The sequence below is a fragment of the Arvicola amphibius genome, chromosome 1, assembly GCF_903992535.2.
Source record: "Arvicola amphibius chromosome 1, mArvAmp1.2, whole genome shotgun sequence".
Classification (NCBI taxonomy): Eukaryota; Metazoa; Chordata; class Mammalia; order Rodentia; family Cricetidae; genus Arvicola; species Arvicola amphibius.
In genome coordinates, this window is record NC_052047.1 from 33,288,663 (window position 1) to 33,311,671 (window position 23,009).

The 23,009-nt window shown below is 38.5% G+C and overlaps 1 protein-coding gene across 2 annotated transcripts; it reads left to right on the plus strand.

Annotated features, from left to right (window-relative positions):
- Positions 1–253: 253 nt before the first annotated feature.
- Positions 254–18,837, plus strand: Gnpda2 (glucosamine-6-phosphate deaminase 2). Of its 2 annotated transcripts, none has more exons than XM_038346991.2 (7): positions 254–384; positions 2,796–2,957; positions 6,497–6,598; positions 7,962–8,144; positions 13,431–13,615; positions 15,267–15,441; positions 17,965–18,837. In XM_038346991.2, exons 2-7 carry the CDS (start codon positions 2,834–2,836, stop codon positions 18,024–18,026), a joined length of 831 nt encoding a protein of 276 aa, XP_038202919.1. In that variant the 5' UTR covers positions 254–384; positions 2,796–2,833; the 3' UTR covers positions 18,027–18,837. The 2 variants fall into 2 exon arrangements, with proteins under 2 accessions (XP_038202919.1, XP_038202928.1); XM_038347000.2 differs by having other exon boundaries at positions 2,796–2,931.
- Positions 18,838–23,009: the final 4,172 nt, after the last annotated feature.

The following is a 23,009-nucleotide window of genomic DNA, read 5'->3' on the forward strand; positions in this document are numbered from 1 at the left end:
CTCCTGCAATTCAACCTCTGAAAGACTTAAGGAAAAACTAGTAGCAGGTGGATTCCCAAGAACAGAAGACTCCCCGCACTGGCCTCTATCCCGGGTGGAAAGGTGGTTCTGGGCTGGAGAGATGGCTTAGCCATTAAAGGCTAGGCTCACAACCAAAAACACAATAGTTGGAAAAGCGGTTCTGCCACAGGTGTGATGACTCCCCTCTCCGGGGCACCTACGTCGGCAGTGCGCCTGCGCGCCGGGCTCCCGGGTCCTTCCTGTGTTTGTGTCTGCATCCGGGTTCCCAGGCTTCATAACTGCTCACCGACTGGAGTTGCTGGCGGGTTGCCGGGTGCGTCAGTTACAGCCGCTCCGGTGTCGTCGGAGGCTGCAGGTTTGCGGGTGAGTTTCAAGGGGGGCACAGCTCCGACGCGGGGCTTGGACGGGGCTGGTCGCCGCTGAGCCCCTGGGCACGGTGCGGAGTCGGGCGCGCTTGGGGCGACCCTGCTCGGCGGCGTCTCTGAGCCCCGGGTGCTGTCGGCCTCAGTGGGGCCAGCGAAGGCTTCCAGCGCCTGCCGGCACCGAGTCCTGACGCTGTCCCGGGCTGCTCAGGGCAGGGCAGGGCAGGGCAGGGCAGGGCAGGGCAGCTCTGAACTGTCTGCTCCTGTGTGCGCTAGCGGGGCGGGCAGCCTGGGCATCTGTGGCGCGGGGCATCACACCTGCTCGGGTCCGGGGTAGGGTGCTGCGGGAGCTCGGCACGTCGTGTGTGTGGTTCCCCGGGCTGGCCCCCTGGTTAGAGGGCTGTGAAAGTTCCCTGGTGTAGAAGTTCCCACCCCATAGAAACTTCAGGGACTTGGCTTCTGACCGTCCCTGGGGATGCTCTGCCCAAATGAATCAGCACCTGCAGGAATCACTTAGAGCCAACTTGGCGTTTTTAATGCTATCTGCTCACCATGCCAGGGTCAAAAAGCATCGACAGTTTCGGTTTCTGATGACTGTAAAACCTGGGAAAGGAGCGTCTTAAAAATCCAAATAAATGTGGACAAGAATTTATCTTGAGTGAGGGAGATTCTTTCAGGAATTTTGAAAGCGAACGCTGCCCTCATAAGAGTAAAAACCACAAACAACTTGGCTGTGCTTTTGGTCGGAATGACTTGTTTGAAACTGTTCTCATTTTAGCTCAAGTCTAAGACTCACCGGTGACACTTGTCTCAAGTCTAAGAATCACCTGGGACACCTGTCTCATTAGCTTAAGTCTAAGAATCACCTGTGATACCTAACAGGCTCTTGGACTTCATTTGAGATCTGTTGGAGCTAAGGAGAGGGGCCCAGAGTCTTTTAACAAGTGTCATTAGTTATTCTAATTGGATCAAACACTGCATGGTTATTTGTGTCAGCTACACTTAAAGTCTAGCTCCCTCCAAAACACCAAAATAGCTTTGTAATTTCTGTAGAATTTGAATTAATTTATACATTGAGAATTAAGAATAATTGCAAGTTGAGGACATATTAAGCTTATCGAATGCCTTTTATCAACGGGGTCTTTATCAAATTTGTTTCTGTGGCGCCTAGGACAGTGTTTAATATAGAGTAAACCTGGGATAACACGGCACCTGGAAGATGTAATGCCTCTCATTGCAGTGCCTTTTCCTTCGGATTTTGCTGCATAATCATATTAGAAGTAAATAGATATCTTATTGTTGGCTATGACAGGCAGCAGTTTTTTGGGATTTTTTGGTGGCACTCTGAAGTTATTTTTGATGTTAAATTCTTGGTATACCTAAATGGAGACGGGGTTCAGTTTTTAGGCTGCGTTTTTGAAAACTTTATAATTCTTTCCTACAAATGCTGTGCATCCCATTATTATTACTGTCCAGGATTCTAGGTTATAATCATCGGACTTCGTTGTCTTAGAATTCTAAGTTATGTTCTTAAAAATATCGTTTGGTTTCTATGTCTTTGTCATGAGACCGTCAGTTTCCCATAGCTTAAGCATTTGACTGAGTAGTCCATGTGAAGTATGCGGATACCAAACAGGAATGCTGAAGCCGCCATGTCGTTAAAGGGTTGGTGTTGGTGACTTAGCTATTTAAACGTGAAACTAGAAATCTAAAACTGAGAATTGTGACTTTAGGATATAGAACATAGACTTTTTAGAAGTTATTTTTAAAAAGGAGTAGGCAGTAAGAACTAAAATTGCATTTTTTGTGAAGAATTTTTCACCCAGAGGTCAGCACTTTCCCTCAAGTATGATCTTAATTAAACCCTAAGATATTAAAACTAATGAAAATGAGCATTATTTCTGGTGGAATTTATTAACAAAAAAGGAAATTTGATCATTATGGTATTTATAGGGACAATTCTGGGTTTTGATCAGTAACTCAAAGGTGCAAAGTCATTGTAGTAGTTAACTTGTCATTGATGAGCGTTGCTTTCTCCAGGGATGGTTGCTTTGGTTAGTGTATATATTATACTTCTATATAGTATAGTCTTATATTTTCATTTGAATTCTGCCGTGTCCCTTGCCTGCATGACCACAGGCAGGCTGTAGGAGCCCATTTCCTCCTCTGTAATGAAGCATTGTTTTTACTTCACAAGATTGTTATAGGGATTAGCATATGCCTCTAAATGACCTAACCCACTGTCCAAAGCATGGATCCTCTTTGACAAAATAGAATCCTGTTGCTACTATTTCATAAGTATAGGTTGTATTTTTATACGTGTATGTCCTCAAGTACTTTTTTTTAAAATCAATATATTATACTCTGGGTGTCTGAAGATGTCCAAAGTACTCTGTAATGTTATTTTCACAGGTTTGAACCTCTTGTGCTAAGAACTTTGATCACCAACAATGAGACTTGTGATTCTTGATAACTATGACTTGGCCAGTGAGTGGGCAGCCAAGTACATCTGCAATTGCATCGTTAAGTTCAAACCTGGACGAGACAGGTATTTTTCACTGGGCTTACCAACAGGTATCAATCATGCTTTCTATTTTATATGCTCACGTTATATAAGATTGAGGTAGTAATGGTGCTTTTTTAGTAAAATATTTTTCATTATCATTCTATATCACTGAACATATTAGTATATAAAGGCAGAAGTATATGCAGTCTATTGCAGTATGTATGTATTGAGTCTGTGTTAAAGCTCGATATTACCTACGACTCCAAACAGTGCGATTTCAGAAAGTACCTAATTTAAATGGTGATTGTAATATTTCTGTGCCCTTTTCTAGTAATCTTGAGTTTCTAGCACACTGTTTTCATTATTCATATAATTTCTTATAACATAGCTCTTTCATTAGTAACAGGTGAAAACTAAAGTGCCCTCTGCTACTTCTTTGATCCATATTACCTTCTTTATGATCTCTGATCTTGTTAGGCCTTTACTTTTTATTCTTCTGTTATAGAAGTATTTCCGGTATAAATTTTATTTTATTTTTTAAAAATATTTATTTGTTATGTATACAATATTCTGTCTGTGTGTATGCCTATAGGCCAGAAGAGGGCACCAGACCCCATTACAGATGGTTGTGAGCCACCATGTGGTTGCTGGGAATTGAACTCAGGACCTTTGGAAGAGAAGGCAATGCTCAACCTCTGAGCCATCTCTCCAGCCATTTTGTTTTATCACATAAATAAACCCAAATGCCAATTACATGTTCTATTGACTTCAGTTTTCCATGAAGAGTTGCCTTTAAAGAGGATCAGGTAGTATCACTTGATCTTTTGGCAGGTCTGTATTGGTAACTTTTGATTTTTTGCAAACTGTGTGATAGCTAGACTCAGAACTGACTTTTAGTGGCTTCAAGGCATTCATTCCACATACCTCGAGCTTTGGATTCCTTACATGCACAAAAGATAAAATAGTAATAGTTATAATAGCTTCAGTACTGTTCTGAAGCTCAGCTACAGCAGTGTATGCGCAGATCTTTTGAATGCAGTCAATGCTTAAATAGACTGTTTTCTTCCTGAGCCTCCCCACATGCATTCTAACTGTAAAATCTATAGTCGTAATTCATTCTACTCACTTGATTTCTATGAATTATATTTTTCTAGGTGATCTTATTTGCTATTTTGCTGTCTCATTTTGTCTAGGACAGAGGTCTTGGTGAAAATGACAATGGGATTTTTTGAGAACTGGGCATAGACACTGCATACTCACGTCAGCACCCTCATGCTGACTGATGACTCAACACACCTATATATCTGTGTGCACACTGACTCTGATGACTCAACACACCTATATATCTGTGTGCACACTGACTCTGATGACTCAACACACCTATATATCTGTGTGCACACTGACTCTGATGACTCAACACACCTATATATCTGTGTGCACACTGTGAATGGCTTATGCTCAGGCTACCTATATTAATCATTTTGTCTTAATTATGACATAGAAAAAATTATTTGAGCTGGGGACAGGAAGGCTTCCAAGTACTGCATGTTAGCAGTGGGTGCTAGACATGTTTCTTATGTATTTAAATTGACAGCTAGTGCATGTGCTAGGGGAGAGCCGGAAGACCCTTTGATGACATCTTATGTGCTCTCCTTGTTGATCATTGCTGGTGATTGTATTCTTGACTTCCTCTACTGCTTCTGAAATTGGAGCATGCTCTTCTGAGGTTAAAGACAACATCCTGTACATCAGTAATTCCTTCACCAAGCACAATTTCTGTATTTTTAAGTGAAAAAGCACACCTAGTTTTAAATACCTGGTTTTATTGCCATTTGGTACTTTGCATATTCATTCATCTTTTCAATCCAGTTCTTACATTTCCAATCAGAAAGATCCTGCCTGTTTTCCAGGATTCGAGATTTGCATGACGGAATGTGTGGAAACACCTGCATAGCATTTAGCCATGGGCTGGGCGTGGAGATAATATTCTTGGACTTTTTTTCCTCCATCTTTTGTCTGTCTTAAATTACAGATTGCTGTGTGGTTGTCAGGATTCCAGCTCTTCATGACTCAGTTGAACTGTTCTTAGAACATTCTTTTGGCAAGCAGGATTGTAGCCTTTTATTCTTCTAGTACCATACCTTAGAATTACTGAGGTTTTTCTTTATGCCACGGTTTTGTACTTTGAATCTGTGTTGTGAGTTCTTCTCAAACAGCAAAAGGCCTAACAAGGTTGGACTCACTGGAGACACCTGTTATGAATTACTTAGGGAATTAAGTGCCCATCACAAAGCAAATAATGAAATGAATTTCTGTAACAAATTTACTCTCATCACCTTTCTTTTAACTACATTGATTAAAAGTCTAGAAAATAAATGGGTTCTTTATCACAGCCATTGGGAATAGATTCTCACTTGAACAAAATTCAGATAGCCTTGATCAAATGACTAAGCTTTCTAGCAGTAGGAGGTCCGTGTGCTTCTGGAAATGGAAGAGAAGCATGTGCTCTGTCTTCATGACAGTTGTCATGTTAGTGGGCTATAGATCTCTAAGTTTGGATGGGAAATTTAGTCCTACGGCTGGACTTTCGTATTATTACTTATAAGTTCAGATATGCTTAGCCTTAAAGTGCATTATTCATCTGCTTTCTGCACTATGTGGTAGTTTTCATTACAGCCACATTATTTACAGCCACTTGTTACTCTGTCTTCTTAAGTGAGGAACACTCACTCTTACTGAAACGCCTGACCCCGTTTCTTGTTTCAGCCAGAGAATTTTTTTTAATCTACCAGATTTCTAAATACTGCCCAAGTCTAACTACTGCTCCAGAAATATTCATTTTGTGGCAATTTTTGTTTTTGTTTTGTGATAATACGTGGCCTAGATATCCATTCCACCCATGTCTGAGAAGACAGGTCACATGCTCATAAGGGTGCCTTTTTCCTTGGGATTATAGTGAAAAACAAAAAGCAAATTTAATAAACAAAAGAAGGCCCTTCATAAAAGCTGATAAACTTATCTTTATACTTACTTTATTGTGTCATATCATGAAGCAAAACAAAATTGCTTGCTGAATTAAATAATTTTATAGTCCATCTAAAATAAAATAATCACCTTATAGCCCCACGTGTTTGCTCTGAAGAGATCCTAGAAGTCCTCTCCATTTCAAAGGGCAGCACTTTTCTTTCTCAGCTGAGTCTTTTAAGTGATACATGGGGAAGATAAACACGAAGCAGAAGCAGAGGCACAAGTTGTGCCTCGCTCGTGCTTCCGCTCATTTTTCTTTTCAGCAAGTGTGGTGTCCACTTTTCTTTTTACCCAGTGTTCGTTCTAAAAGGCTTTAGTCTTGTAATTGGTAGTAACATTTCAAAATACTGAGTACAGTTCAGAATAGCTTTCCAACTTCCAGTTTTGTTATGGGTTACCAACCAAATTATGGTGTAAGTAATTTCAGTGTATTATGGAAAGAAACTACCTATGATGAGCATTAAATCTGTATTTAAGTTGTTTATCTTGAAATATAGAATGTTACTCATAGAAATTTAAATATAAATTTTTAAACATATTTTCAAGTTATTTCAGAAAATGGACACTTTATCTCTTTTAGGAAGCACACCTTTAGGATGTTATAAAAAACTAATAGAATATCACAAGAGTGGAAACCTCTCATTTAAATATGTGAAGACTTTTAACATGGATGAATATGTAGGTAAGATATATTTGAATATGCTATTTGAATGTATTATATCTTGCATTTTGAATATACTGAAACTTTAGAATATGTAATTCCTAGACCCCCTTTGTGTTCTGCTTTGTTGGAGAAACTGATTATAGCATAGAATAATGGAAGGAATATGGGGCTTGGAATCTGAAAATCTGCATTCCTTATGCTGTTTTCCTGTGATGTGCTTTGAGCGTCTGTCCAGTCACAAGTCCTTCATATCCATTCTCTCTCCCTCCCCTTTCTCTTTTCCTGTCCATCTCATCCCCTTCTGCTTCTTTCCTTAAAGTATAATTAAAATTATAGAAAATTAACTGAAACATATGTAAAAGTTAATTCATATAGTTTTTTTTAAAAAAAAAACAAACTTTGTGTTAGCACCCACAAAACTTGTGTAATTTGTTGACTTGCTTAACTTGAAGAATCTATGGCGGTGCTTAGACACCCCTTTCTAAAACCTAAATATGAGCGTACACTTTATCAGTGTCTGTATAAGCAATAGCCAAATAGCTATTATGGTTCAGCATACTTTGCATACATGTAGGATGAATGTAAGAAAACTGTGGCCACTAGTTAATTCTTTAAAAATACCCTATTATGGGTATAGCTTACACAATGAAGTCTCACCAGCCTGACTGCATAACATGACCTTAACAAAGATGTCATGAATATACATTCTAATGTGGAAACTGGAATCTCAAGAGGCCTCAACCCTAGACACAGAACTACAGGCAAGTAAATGCAGAGAGTAGGAGAAATACTCTTCCCCAGGGAAGGTTATCTTCTATTACCAATTAGTTATTCAGTACCAGGTGGTCAGCCCTGAAGACATACATACAAATAACATTATGTATGGACTAAGCAGGTTGTCAGGAATATATAAACACACACACACACATGTAAAAACAAAAAGAGGCCATGAATTTAAAAGCATGAGACAGAGTATATGGAAGGTTTTGGGGGAAAGGGAAAAGGGAAATTAGATAATTGTGTTGTAATCACACACATATACAAAAAAAGTTAAAAATACAGAAATCTGTACCAGTACTTTTTGTGCATGTTTCAGAAGTGTATAGTGACTAAGTGGCTAAAGTAGACTTTGGATGTTTACCTCGTAGACCCTCTATCAGCTGTCTGATTTGACAGAAGTTCTGTGCTTCATATGTTCGTCTATAAAGTGAGAATGATAGTAATATTTTCATGTACGTTTACAAAGTAATTGTGTTAGTGTGTAGATACTTAATGTGAAATGGGTATATATCAAGGATACGTTTTATGCCAACTATTTTAAATTAATGTATAGAAAAGGTTTTTCTGGGAGTTATATTTTTATTATTTACTTCATATTTAGGACTTCCAAGAAATCATCCTGAAAGCTACCATTCTTATATGTGGAATAACTTTTTTAAGCATGTTGATATAGATCCTAACAATGCTTACATCCTTGACGGGAACGCCGAAGATCTGCAAGCAGAATGTGATGCATTTGAAGAGAAAATAAAAGAAGCTGGAGGAATAGATCTTTTTGTTGGAGGTATGAAAGGAACATTGTTATCATTTTATCTGCTAATATTTGAAATAGCATTTAAAAAGTCACCATTGTATAATGTAAAGAACGCCTGTTGACTGTTAATGTCCAATAAGAGAAATAAAATGATTCCAATTTTACTTTATTTTCATTGAAAAGTACAGATAACGTAAGTAAAAGTAATCTCAAAAATGCAACAGTTAATACATCGTTTAAATTACGCTTGCAGAAGTAGGTCTCCATGCCTGTTAAACGTTTGATTACCTCTAAGGTCGGCAGTTCACCACATCCTGGAAATGAGCTGCTGGGTTGCTGTGCTGAGCGAAGCCTGTTTGTTTATTTCTCTCTAGCTCCAGCACAGACTGTGTAGCAGATTAGAGCTCTGTATATGAGAAATGGGTAGATTGTTATCACATAACTCCAGTTATGCTGAGCTCATTCACGTTGCTTAAGAGTGATGTAGGACTTTGATCTCCAGCCTTTAGACAAGTTAAATTCTCCTAGTGCCTTACTACATTCCAAAGGGAATGAATATTTGGTTAACCAAACTCCAAGTAAAAATTAAAATTGTGTATTTATGTGCGTGTATGTGTGCATAAATGTACTGACAGTTTGTTCCTTTGTAATAGCCGTGGCCCTCTATTACCAGATTGAAGCTGCTTGAGAAAGTTGTTGCATCAGAAAAGTATAAATCAACTACACTAGAATCAAAACTGTTTTTTTATGCCATTCTTCAGTATTCTACTGAAGTACCAGTGCTATATACTGCCTTTATGTATTTTACACCTAATTAATGAGAAAATTGCACCAGGGGTATATTAAGGTGGATTCACGGTTGAAGTGGCTGAGTATGTTTGCAGTGGTTGGTTGCTGGTGGGATTTGAAGGTAAAATTTATATTTGTATCTTCAGTCTCTCTGTATGCCTGGTAAGTTTAGTGAAGTTCATTGTAACTAGATCATGTAACAGGATTAACTCTTAACTTGCTCAGCATTTGTGAAAATTCAGTGTATTATAACATGTTTGATGCCTTAGAGTGGTGCTCGGCACCCAGCTGACTCAGGGCCCACCTGAGTGTTGTTTTCCGTGAGCTGCAGAGGCTAATATAGTGTTGGCCCTGAGTTCATTGAGTTCCCGAGGTTTTTCCTGAATTACATTATGAATGACCAGGTGAGACTGAATGCTTCTCCGAGGAAGTTTTTTTCGATGTGCATCAGAGCCAGTGCTGTTCATTTTCTTTTACAGATAGAACTGCTGTTTATCTGATCGAGAATGTTTGTAATTTTGCATTTTAAATAGTCATCCATTTTAAGTAAATCTTACTAGTATTCACTTTAGCAATCCTATATAATGCATTCATATTCTAGCTTTGTACGTATGGTTTAGTTTTGAGATAATTACCATATTTGTCAGTATTAAGGCTGAGATACTAGATTTTTGGGGATGTTTAAACTTTTGTGATTTCCATATCAAAATAAAATTGCTGGACTACACTATTCCTAAATGGTTTATCTTAGTTTTTTTTTCTTTTCAAGAAGCATTTTTACTAATTATGTTGGAAACATATGCCAGATATTAGAGATACTGAGTAGCTTGACTCAAGGAAAGAGAGCATCCTGGGCAGGGGACTAAGACCACTGTGCTCCTCTCTACCTTCTAGAAAGCATTCTGCAGTTTAGTAGGTTTTTAAGGTTGCAGCTCTCTCATCCCATATTTCTGGTAGAAACTCATTTCCCATTGCCTGAAATCATTTCTCATTTCTTGTGTTTTTGGTCTGTTTCCTCAGAGTAATAAACACTCTTCCCTTCTGAGTGAATGGGATATTCGCTACAGCTACGCCTGTCGCTGACTTATTTTCACTTGGTTTTAAACCACCTTTATCTCAAGCTTCCTATAGTTATTTCTTTACTACGTCCCAAAGCAGAAAACATTAAGAAAATTATTTTCATCTTTCATTAACATTTTCACTGGAGTCTGATCGAGAGCCTGACATTTTTTTTTTTTTTTTTTAATGTACTGCCCAGGGAATGCAATTTCTGTGCACAGAGAGAGGAATTAGTGTGTGCTTCATTTTCCTATTGGAGTAATGATTGTTGAACATGTGCTTGTTGAAAGAATCCCATTTGATTCTTCGCAATTCTTGATCTAGGTAATTACCTTTGGAATTTTTAGGACGAGGCTTGGTATCTGGGTCTTACCACTTCCCCTTCTTTTGTTCCAGGGTTTGGTTAATAAAAACACTAAGAACTGCCAAATGGGATCAAAATGTCAGCTTTATTAAAGGTAAAGTTGGAATAGAGATTGTAGGTTGGGCTTGAAGCCAGTGTTTTCCCCTCACTGTGAACCCGGCTAGGACTAGAAGAGCCTCAGAGCATACGTTTGTGCTGCTCTCCCCAGTGGGTTAGATGGGTTCCTTTCCCTGGGTAGAGAGAGAAAAGAGGAAAGAAATACACTGAGGGCTCCCAGTCTCTGAAGGCAGAAATGGGGAGAGAGATAAGGTATATCCTGAGTTTCTGAGGAGTCCTCAGCAGTAAGGGACACAACAGTGGGATTTTGTACATAAAACCTAACTGTAATTACTTCTTAAAATTTTGGTATTTTATTTAAAATTTTTAAAAGGCAGTGGGGAGAACTTCGTATGTTTTATTAGTCGTTGAAGTCTTGGCTTAGTAATGGGATAACTCGTGGAAGGGGACTAGTAATGTGTTAATTAGAGCAATTCTGAGATAAGTCCCAAAATCTAGGGGAAAGGTCAAACATTGGAAAACACAAAGAGCCTCAGCTCTCAAAAGCAGAAGCTCATTAACCAGCAGCTGTTTGTTCCTTGTTTGCGGTTCCTTTGTTTCCGTTCACCAGATAAAGAGCCGGCTCTAGAGAGTGATTTCCATTGCTTCTGCGTGGAGTCCTTTTCTGTAGGCCACTCTCACTCAGTCTAACAGGGACATAAGAAATTACCTTTGAGACCCACTCCAACCCCCCACCCCTGCAACCTGTAGTGAGGAGTGGAGCAGAAGAGGTGTAGCTCAGAGAAACGGCCGAGCCAACCAAGGAAGAGTATCATGCATTAATTCATTCAACTGATTTATTGAATGCCTCGTGTGTGTAATGTTTGGTTTTGAGTGATAGATTGAGGCACACAAAAGCCTTGTTCAGAGGAAGTTTACAAACTGCCCACAGAACTATAGGAACAAAGCAAGGGTAGATAACATAATCCCACCAGTGAGTTCTTGAGCTGATGCTGACATCCTAATTTAGATTTGAAGGCCAACAGAGTTATTAGCTAGCTGAACTTGAAGGAGTAGTAGAGCCACCGTCTCTGTTGCTAGTTGTGACGGGAAGCCAGTGTGGAATTCCTTTTTTGTCAGTACCCTTGACCAGAATCCCAGGTCGGCCATATGCTTCTCAGTGGCCCCGGTCACCACAAAGAATGTTGACATGAGCCATTGAAGACTTCTGTTTTCCGAGTTTTTATATTCCCAGCTCTATGCTTTCTTCTGTTCTCAGATAAAGAGGAAAGTGTTGATATATGTGTGTATTTTATATATATATGCATTATATATATGCATGTAATAAGTATGTTACACACATATATGTATATGTATATATAAATGTAATAGTGCATTTATAGCCCCAAGAGTAAAGCAGAAATTTGGAAAACATAGTGAGAAAGGTTTAAGTGCCATTAGAACATACTAGAAATGGGTCTATACTTAGTGCTGGAAACAGTCTTTAAATATTAACCATATTAAAGTCCTTCAAAATGTACTTCCAAACATTGGTCATTGACAAATAACATTTTGCTTTATACTGTATTCATTTTTCCTAATTCTTCAAAACTAGATTATAGCTTGCTACATTTTTCATGGCATGGGAAACTTAAAAGTTGTATAGCAAGTATCTGTGAAATACACTTTGTCTCCTCATTGATCATGTGCAGTATAAATGCAAAATACTTTGTTTTTATTGAAGTTTCTGTAAGTCTGATAACTAATATAGATGTATTATAAATTTGATTTTTTTAAAGGTTTTTGATTTTATGGAGGGAATTACCTCCAGTTGTCTTCAAATCAGGAATATTGCATTCTTTTCTATACTTTAGAAGCCATCTTAGAATATAGCAGATGTATATATGTCACTTTGGTGGTTGGTGCAGCCAGTAACATCGTGCATTCCCTTCCTGCATTAAGGAAATGAAATGTAACAGAAAAGACCTTACATGACTGCCAGTAAAGCTAAGTGTGGTTTCATGTATTTTGTTTGTTTGGTTTTATTTTAGGTGTGCGTGCGTGCGTGCGTGTGTGTATTAGATTGGAGGGAAAAATCAAGAAAGCTTGAAAAACTGATATCCAAGGTATTCTACAGCTATATATTGTCTCATGGGCACAGTGGTTCTTGTCTCACCTAAACGTGAGTTCAGCGAAGCAAAGTGAGAGCGGAAAGACACCCAGTAGTAGTCGGAGGCTGGTGTGAGTGGATCTTGGCTTTCACTAACTCTGGTCCTGATGTGCTGTTTGTTTGTTTGTTTACTTTTTGCTCATCGGTTTATGTGTTAGCAGAAAGGTGGCAATGAGGAAAGCATCCATGTTTAATCTTACTAGGTCACAAGATTACCTCCTATTATCTGTTATGAAAATGCTTCATAAGCCTATATGTTATATGTGATGCTTCCCTGTTGGGAGGAGCGGGCTGCTTGTCATCCCAGCCGCCCCGCTAGCTTACACCCGAAATAATGACATAGAAATTGTACTAAATTACTGCTTGGCCCGTTATCGCTAGCCTCTTCTTGGCTAACTCTCACATTTGATTTAACCCATTTTTAATAATCTGTATATCACTACGAGGTTGTGGCTTACCGGGAAAGATTTAGCATGTCTGACCTGGCGTCTCCATGGCGGCTCTCTGACTCTGCTTTTTTCCTCCCAGAATTCAGTTGTCTCCCCTCCTACCTACCCTATCACCAGGCCCAGTGAAAGCAACACAAATACAGAAGGACCTCCTATACCATTTTGCAACTCTCCCCCAACCCCCCACTTGCGCTCCTCCCACAACACCTCCCTGCTATTGCTAGAACTGTATTATTTCATGCTGTGTATACAGCACATATGGAAATAGTAAATGAAATATAGAAACAAATAATTTTAATATTAGGAATTCAGCTCTAAAAGAAGGTAAGTGTGTTTATGGTTATTTCTTTGCCTTTATAACTATGTTGAAATTTGAGAAAATGTTTACTCTATGTTGGAAACCTTTGTTTATTTCATGTTGATATGAGTGAATATATCTGTTTTGAAAGGAATAGGTCCAGATGGTCATATTGCTTTCAATGAGCCAGGATCCAGTTTAGTTTCGAGAACAAGATTAAAGACCCTAGCTATGGACACCATTTTGGCAAATGCTAAATATTTTGATGGAGACTTATCAAAAGTGCCAACCATGGCTTTAACCGTTGGTGTGGGGACAGTGATGGATGCTAGGGAGGTAAGAAATGTTCTTTGATCATTTTTCTTTGATGTTGAAAACTTACGGTGTTACATATTTTAGATCTATCCAATTTTCAATAAAAGTGCTTAAGTTTCCGGCATGTAACTTTTGTCGTGCTCATTGACTTGTAAAGAATCAACTAAGTCTGCAGTTATAAACCAAGCCCCAGGAGCCACCCATTCATCTGCCCAGGCATGCTTCCATTCGAGCTCTTAAAATCTTAGTAACTCTGATTTGCTGCCATTGGAATAGTCTTGTGAAGGGCAGGTGGACAGTGGCGCAGAGCAAATGCCCTGAGTAGTTTTGCAGCACATGGGATTGATTACAGTGCTTCCTGACCACACTTTGGAGGACTGGCTGCATTGGTTTCCCGCAGCTCAATCCCCGAGGCCCACATATTTGAAGGAGAAAGCTGATTTATGGATGTGCTCACACACAAATAAGTAAAAGGCCATTTAATATTTTTTAAAGAAGCATTATAGAGATCCAGCTGCCTTCTGAGGACTTCTGTGAGATCATTGGCATGCTGGTGACCAAACAAACTTTCATTACTGACCAATGTTCCAGAGATTAGAAAAGTCCTGAGATAGCCAATGATGTGTATGTCTTAGTGCATATAGTACACACACATTTCATTTCACTTGTTTCTGTAACAAATACTTCATTCTTTAGACAATACCCTAACAATGTCCAGCTCTAACAATGTCTAGCAAGGAAAATGTACAGATTCATTAATATTTTTCTCATCTTACATCAAATTAGTTAATTTTTTGTTGTAAAAGACAGTTGGTTTTAGATAAGACGATACATTCAACTTTAGTTAAGATTCACCTTCACATAGAAAATCATTTTGAATTACGATTTTAAAAATAGAATACCTTGATCCAGTCATCTTTCATTTTCTGTAATTTAGAATACCTAGTCATAAAATACATAGTACAATTTTTTTATTTTAAATACTTTAGAACTGCAATCATTTTAATGTTTAATAATCATAGTGGTAAAAAGTAAAATAATCCAAGTTTTTTAATTTTGTCATCCACTACAAGCATCTCATAAGCATACTAGTTCAGTGCTCACCTTTAAAGTTTTACGGTTAGTCCTAATTAAAAAGAACAATAGACTCTAACACTGTGCTAATGTAGGTAGGCACGTATCCTCAGTTGTGGGAGGAGAACTGAAAGATTGTAAGATCCTTGCTGACACACACTTGCATGTTTCTTGAATTAGTTCACAAGTGCTGAGAAATTTAAAAACCAGGACCTTGCAATTTCTGTGATTTCCAAGAGTATCATGTGGTTTAAAGTCAGTGTCTGTCTTTCAACAGATCTGAATTCTTAAATTCAGTCGTTTGTGTTTAGAACAACTTTAAAGATCATCACATCTATTAGGAGAAAGTTCAGGCTTTTCTAGCCAGCTTTTACATAAAGCCCTTGCTTTTCCAATGTAAGATATTTCTTAACTGAACTAGAGAGATTTGGGGTGTTAGCCCAGATTATATAAATTTGTTGAAGACACATACTTTTGTTCCCCCCAGACACGTCTTTTACATATCAGTACTAAAGTGTTAACTCTTATTTACATTTTTGTGTTATCATAGAGCTTCCTACTTCCTTTTAATTAACAAGTGACACTCTGGATTCTGCAGGTGATGATCCTTATAACAGGTGCACACAAGGCATTTGCCCTGTACAAAGCCATCGAGGAGGGAGTCAATCACATGTGGACTGTTTCAGCTTTCCAACAGCATCCCCGAACGATTTTTGTCTGTGATGAAGATGCTACTGTAGAATTAAGAGTTAAAACTGTGAAATACTTTAAAGGTGAAGCATTGAACTAATATGTGTCTGAGATGCTTGTAGTGCGTGACAATTTAATGCAGTTCAGCTTGTTGAAACCTGGCATTGTGCTAACACTCTAAGCAGGTTTTTCAAGGAATAAAGCTTCTTATATAATAGTTTTCAGAACTTTCATGACGTTCACGGAAATACAGTGAATGAAGTATTTTAGTTTCATATTGAATATCCAAGACTAAATAACTCAGTAGTGTCCTTTCTGGGTTTTTTATTTGTTTGGTAACATTTGAGAGGTCTACCTTATCCTTCTAACTGTGACCTAATCCATGGTTAAAAGGCATCACCTGCTATCCCATCTAAGCTTCCGGATGTCAGAGGATTCCATTCCGGGATGTTACAGTTGGTATGATAGTGGGTATACTTTAAAACTTTGGTTGCTTAGACTTCTACATGTAGATTTCTGTAGTCTGGTTATTTTCATATTTATTTGTAGTGGCTTTATATAGGAAAATACTCATGACATAATGAACACTTTAGGTGGCTTCAGAGAGCATTTAGACCACACTAAGCTTAGTGTTTCCTGATTATGAGTGAACTCGTACACCAACTCAAACACAGTGTAGAGGACTTGTTTAGAGCAGTTGGGTATTGAATATTAATTTAAGTCAGTGGTTCATAAAATGTATATATGACAATTCTGGACATGGATGAATATACACTTTTATTGTAACTTTGATTAACAAGTGTTAGAAAATATATATTTCATAAATCTTGCTGAAAGAAAGGGTAACAAAGCCGCTGTATTTTACTGACTACAACTTGACTGAACTTAGGATGGGATGCATCTTAAATTGGGTGGCAATGCTTATCTGGTTTCTTTTTTCTTCTTGGTGGTATTTAAAATAGACTTTTGGCATATAGCCGAAATAATTTTATGGCTGGTCACTACAGCTTGAACTGTATTAAAGGGTCACAGCATTAGGAAAGTTGAGAACCATTGCTCTAGAAGATCATCTACGAAATGGCACATGTAAGTCACATGGCTTACCTTTGGTGTCCCCTCGACTTTTGGGCCTTGGTGATGTTCAAGGTGCTGACTGAATTTTGAAGCGAGCTGTGAGAACTCAGCCTTCTCATTTTCAGCTGCTCCATCCCTTATTTGAAGATGCCTCTTTGGGTTTTTTCTCTTATTGGACCACTTCCCAGTGCCATTTGCTAGTTCTCTTGATCTTCCACACTGTGTGGATTTTAGAGTGCTTTTTGCAGCCTCCTAAATAAGGACCATGCACTTCTAGCATTTTTCTCTCAAATCCAATACCCAGTTTTCTGAAGAAACTCAATACCTTCCCTATAGTTTTTTGTAAGTGTGTAATGATCTGGAAAATTTAACTTCTTTGCTTTCCAAACTATGAAACTCTTATTTAGCTCACTGATTGTGTCAGACAATCTTCTTTTTTTTTTTTTTTTTTTTTTTTGGTTTTTCGAGACAGGGTTTCTCTGTAGCTTTGGAGCCTGTCCTGGAACTAGCTCTTGTAGACCAGGCTGGTCTCGAACTCAGAGATCCGCCTGCCTCTGCCTCCCGAGTGCTGGGATTAAAGGCGTGCGCCACCATGGCCCGGCTTGTGTCAGACAATCTTGTAAGGGCAGTATAACTCCAAGAAAAGCTTTAATGACTCACAAACACACATACCCATTAGAACATAAATTTTTAAATGTACCTACATTTAAATGTTTTATTTCCACTCGAAATATGCATACTAACTATAAAGTGATTTTTAAAGTCTACTTAAATTTAGAATCTGTTTCTGTCTCAAATCATATAAAACAGGTGTCTCCATTGTGTTGATAAACATCCTCAGTAGGTCATGGGTAAGCTTGTAATCACCCAGTTCTGTAAATACATTGCAAAGTTTGTATAGAGGCTGGGGACATGGCTTAGCTGGAAATGTTCCTGCTTTACAATTGTGAAGAATCATGTATGGATCCCTTAGTAACTACATCAAAAGGCAAAGCATGATGGTGCATGCCTGTTACCCTAGGACTGGGCATCAGACACAAGATCTCTGGAACTTGCTGAGCAGCAAGTTCCTCCCAGTTAATGATCTCCCTAATCAGTGAGGTAGTGATAAAGGGCAGACTTTGACTCTTGGCACCCATACATATACACAAAAATATGTTAACACATGACCCCCCCAAAGAAAAAGATGTATAGAGTAGTATTTTGGAGGACAGAGCTATCTTATGGTAGTTCTGGGTCCCTTGTCATCAACTAGAGCAACTGCCATAAAATAAAACATAAGCTTCTAGATAATGAATTAACCAATCATATTCAGATTCACCAGCCTGCCATTCTGATCTTCCTGAAGACAAGACCTGAGGCTGCACCAGGACTTCAGGAAGACTGTACTGTTGTAGTTCTACACTAATTTTTAAGTTTTATTTGTTCAACAGTTTGGTAGACCTGTCATAAGAATGAAATATTGTAGCATATAAACCTTAAGTAAAATTTCAAAATTAGCAAAAATATAACTGGAATTTTTTTTCTTGAAGGTTTAATGCATGTGCACAATAAACTTGTGGATCCACTATACAGTATGAAGGAAGAAAACTGAAGGAAACTGGAGCAAAGTTCTACTTGGAAAAGAACCTTTTCTTACTAGATGAATTTTCAGCTTATGCAATACGATAAAATGGGAACTATAAAAACATTTAAATAGAAAAAAGAACAGCGTGTGTTAAACATTCCATATTTAGAATGTGTCTGTTTTACACTAGGGTCTAGAACCAAGTGGATTCCCAAATTGGTTGGCATTTATAATAGAAGCTATATAGCTACCTATAAACAGCATAGCAGCGAAATGTCTGCATTTAAGAGATTCTTGACAGGTACTGTCAGTGACTTAATCTCTGGCTTATTTACAAGAAGGCACTCAACCCTTTCCAGTGTCATAGACGCCTTCACTTTTGGAATGTGTTTTGTGCATCACACACGCTTTTGCCTGTAGTTGCCTTAGTCACCTGTCTGCAGTGGTTCTGGACATCAGTCCTGCCGTTCACTAGCCAAGGAAACATGAGGAGATGACAGTGTCCCGCAGTGGTTTACATCCTTTCAGAAAGGATCTGTAAGTGCATGCTCCTATGCACCTTCCTATGTAGGACTTTTCTACACATATGCTTATTTTTATTTAATGACTTGGATTATTGGCAAGTATCAGCTTTATACTTAGCTATAAGGAATTCCTTTTGAAGAACATTTTCTGATTATTGTTAAATTTTATAAATCTTCCTTATATGTCTAAAGAAACAATTACTGTAAATGTTTAAATTGCAAAAACTTGTATAATTAAGTTGCAAATAAAAATATTGTTTTCTACCTTTAACTCAAAGTTTACAATAAAAGAAGTATCTAATTTTGTTTCTAAATGTGAGATAACATTCATTGGGAGATTCAGTCAGTTCATGGTACCCATGACATGTAGTTAGGAAACTAAAAAGATAGTTTGTTTTTTGCTCTTTTAAATTTTTGCTCTTTGGGGCCTCACCACCCAACTCCCAGATAAATCACTCACAGAGTCTTATTCTTACTTATGAATGCAGGGCCTTAGCTTGGTTTGTTTCTAGTCAGCTTTTCTTAAATTATCCCATCTACCTTTTTCTCTGGGCTTTTTCCTTTCCTTAATTCCTGTAATCTTACGTTCACTCTTACTCTGTGGATGACTGGGTGACTGGCCTCTTATTTTCTTGCTCCCCTTTCTTCCAGATTTCTCCTATTTATACTGCCTGCCTGCCATCCCTACCTGTCCTTTCTTCTGCCTGAGCATCAGGTGTTTTAGACAGGCAAAGAATCACAGCTTCAGAGTTAAACAAATGCAGCATAAACAAAGCAACACACATTAAACAAATGCACTACAGCATCAACAAATGTAACACACCTCAAAATAATATTCCACAACAGACAATACCAAAGAAGAAACAAAATGAGGAGGCTGGAGAGATGGCTGAGCAATTGAGAGCGCTTGTTGCTCTTGCAGAGAACCACCGTTCAGTTCCCAGCACCCCACATGGTGGCACACAAACCCATTGTAGCTCAAGTTCTAAGGAATTCTCTAATGTCCTCATTTGGACCCCCAAGGGCACCAGGCACACAAGTGGTACATACATAAATGCAAAACATTAATACTCACAAAATAATGGTGCTTTAATAGCCAATGATCTTAACAGCCTTGTTCCTGTGTACAAAAGTAAATCCATTTAAAGAAAAATATATATTTGGAAGATACTGAAGCATGGGATTATGAAGGTGTTATAAAAATTGCTATAAGCTGGGAAGCCCTGTATAAAGAGGGGTTTCACAAGAGTCTAGAGCACTTAAAATATATTCTCGAACCTATTCAGACTCAGCATTATCTGTCTTCTGAACTTGAAATACATATTTTGAGGAGCACAAAATAGGAATATTACAAATTATTCTAAAATTTTCTAAATCCCTTAGGCCTCCCTGCTTGCTTAAAACTGGTAGCACCATTCATTGAGGCAGGCGCCCCACTAAGTTAGCTTTAATAGTGTTCTTCCTGTCACCCTCCTGTCTCAGCACAGTGCAGTTGCCTTCTCACTGCCCGGACAAAACACTTGGTAGAAACATAGTATATCCAAAAGGGATCCCCTCCTGAACATATTTTAACTAACCAGTCAGTCAGTAGCATCCTGTACCAATGATTTTGGCTGTACAACACTGGAGTGAAAAGTTAAGTCTCTTGATGTATCATTACTTCCATGCTTCAAAGACCTAAAATGAGTATTATAGCTCTGATTTTGTCAAATACAGTCATGTCCTCAAGCGCCTCAGCACGTCTCTAGCCATTGTAGCTTCCTAACTTAACATGGGGTACTACTAAAGAGTGTAGAATCCTATTGATATTTCATATAGAGCAAAAATCTTTGAAGAAATCATTACTTGAATTCCATCTGTCACCTGGGAATATAAATGGTAACATCTTTTCCTCTACTGTTGCCTCGATTCAAAGTTATATTCTATGACAGCACAGTGCCCAACCCATGCCGAACTTAATGTAACAATTTTTAATCATACAACTATACACATTTTTGTGATATTAGAATGCAGGGGAACACACTCAAGGCATAAAACTCAAGATTAACACTGGTAAATAACCATGGGGCAGTAGATTAGCTTATGCTAAAAAAATAATAAAATAACATTTTCCACATATCAAAAGTAATGCTAATTCCTAGAGTTATGGAATGAAGAACAAACAGCCCAAATCAACAAAGTTCAGATATTACATTGCAGATATGGTATTTTAGGACACATACGCTTCAACTTTTGAGTTTCCTTTAGCAATAATGTAGGAACAGAACGTTTTTTGTTGTTTTTTGAGACAGTTTCTCTGTAGCTTTGGGGCCTGTCCTGGAACTAGCTCTTGTAGACCAGGCTGGCCTCGAACTCAGAGATCCGCCTGCCTCTGCCTCCCGAGTGCTGGGATTAAAGGCGTGTGCCACCACCACTTGTCTGAACAACATTTTTTAAACAACTGGATTGTCTTAGTTTCAAATATATTGCCAGTTAAAAAACACTATTGTGGGAATTTGGTATTTTATACCTACTGATCTAGCTGGGAGATGTATGCTTTGCTAAAATTAACTACTAAATCCTTGCATTGATATTCTAGTCCAAAGCCCTCCCCCTCCATCCAGGCCTAGGAAGGTGTGCATCCAAACAGACTAGGATCCCCAAAAGTCAGCACATGCAGTAGAAACAAATCCTAGTGCCATTATCATTGGCTTCTCAGTCAGCCCCCATTGTCAGCCACATTCGGAGAGTTTGGTTTGATCACAAGCTCATTCAGTCCCAGTCCAGCTGGCCTTGGTGAGCTCCCAATAGATCAGGCACACTGGAGGGTGGAGGGGGGTGAGGAAGCGGGAGGGAAATGGGAGGAGGGGAGGAAGTGGAAATTTTGAATGGTATTATTTATAAAGCAATAAAAATTTTAAAAAATCACCACTATGATCAAGTTGGCTTCATCCCAGATACATGGGAATGGACCAACACATGAAAATCTGTCAATGGAATCCACCATATAAGTAAACTGAAAGAAAAAAAATATTCTACCAAAATGCTAAGATTCATCAATAGCCTTTTCTTACAAGGCATGCCATGCTTAAGACAGAAGGCAGAAAGTAAAACCCAACATGAGGACTCTTTCTTGTAGTAATATATTTATGTTGGTTTGTTTGCTGTAACTGAACAGGAAACTAAGTCATTACTAGCTGTGTCATATTAGCATTTAAGTAATAGTTACTAATTTATTAGCAGCTGGTGATAATACCAAAGGTCTGCTGTATTGCAGGAATTCATTTTGAATGTCAGAAGACAGGGCCTTACCCTAAGCTTAACTTAGGTGTATAGCATAAGCCATTTAGTTTCAGAAATGTTTGATTAAATATATAAGCATGAAAAGCTGTAACAAGTGTCTGGTAACATGTTGACTTTTTTTAAAAAAAAATTTATTTTACATAGCAATCCCAGTTCCCTCTCCCTCCCCTCCTCCTGCTCCCCCTATTTCACTCCCCCCCTCCATTCAGAGTAAGGCCTCCCATGGGGAGTCAAGTGTAATCTCTTGAGGCAGGACCAAGCCCCTTCACCCTGTAATCTAGGCTGAACAAGGTATCCTTCCAAAGAAAATGGGTTCCAAAGAGCCAGTTCATGCACTAGGGATAAATACTGGTGCCATTGCCAGTGGCTCCACAAGCTGCCCAAGCCACACAACTGTCACCAACATCCAGAGGGCCTAGTTTGGTCCTATGCTGTTTCTTTTTTTTATGTTTTTCAAGACGGTTTCTCTTTGTAACAGCCCTGGATGTCCTGGAACTAGCTCTTGTAGACCAAGCAGGTCCTAAATTTACAGAGATCCTCCTGCTTCCGCCTTCTGAATACTGGGATTAAAGGCAGGCACCACCACTGCCAACTTTTTTTGAGAGGGTTTTTCTGTTTAACTGTTGTAGACCAGGCTGACCTCGAACTCACAGAGATATGCCTGCCTCTTCCTCTGAGTGCTGGGATTAAAGGCGTGTACGACTGCCACTCAGATGAGTTTATTTCTTAATTAATTTTCAATGCATATCAGTGTTTGGGTTAAAAATTATGATGCAGGGTAGTTTCGGAAAGTTTTTAATTAAACTAGAGAGAATTAGAGGTCCTTTTAGTATCAATAAGAAAAGCCATGCATAAACTAGACAATGTAGCACATGCCTGTAATTTCAACAATGGGAAAACTAAGGTAGGATCATCACAAATTTGAGGTAAATATGAACTACGTATGAATCCTGGGCTAGCCAGGGCTACATGGCAAGATCCTGTCTCAAAATACTAAAAAACAAGAAGAAAAAAAGCAAGAAAAAAATTTGACTGTGATTAAATGTATAATATGCCCTCTTAAATATGTAAAATATATTAATTGATGTGGGATTCCCCTCTGTATGCTGTGAATACCATTGGTTAATAAAGAAACTGTTGGGCCTGCACAGGGAATAAGGCTGGGAGAAAGAAGATGGAGTTAAAGAGAAGCCATGTAGCTTTG

Coding starts and splice junctions, on each gene's coding strand:
- Gnpda2 (XM_038346991.2), top strand. CDS start 2,834: ATGAGACTTGTGATTCTTGATAACTATGACTTGGCCAGTGAGTGGGCA. Junction 2,958..6,496: donor TTCACTGGGCTTACCAACAG/GTATCAATCATG, acceptor TATCTCTTTTAG/GAAGCACACCTTTAGGATGT. Junction 6,599..7,961: donor TAACATGGATGAATATGTAG/GTAAGATATATT, acceptor CTTCATATTTAG/GACTTCCAAGAAATCATCCT.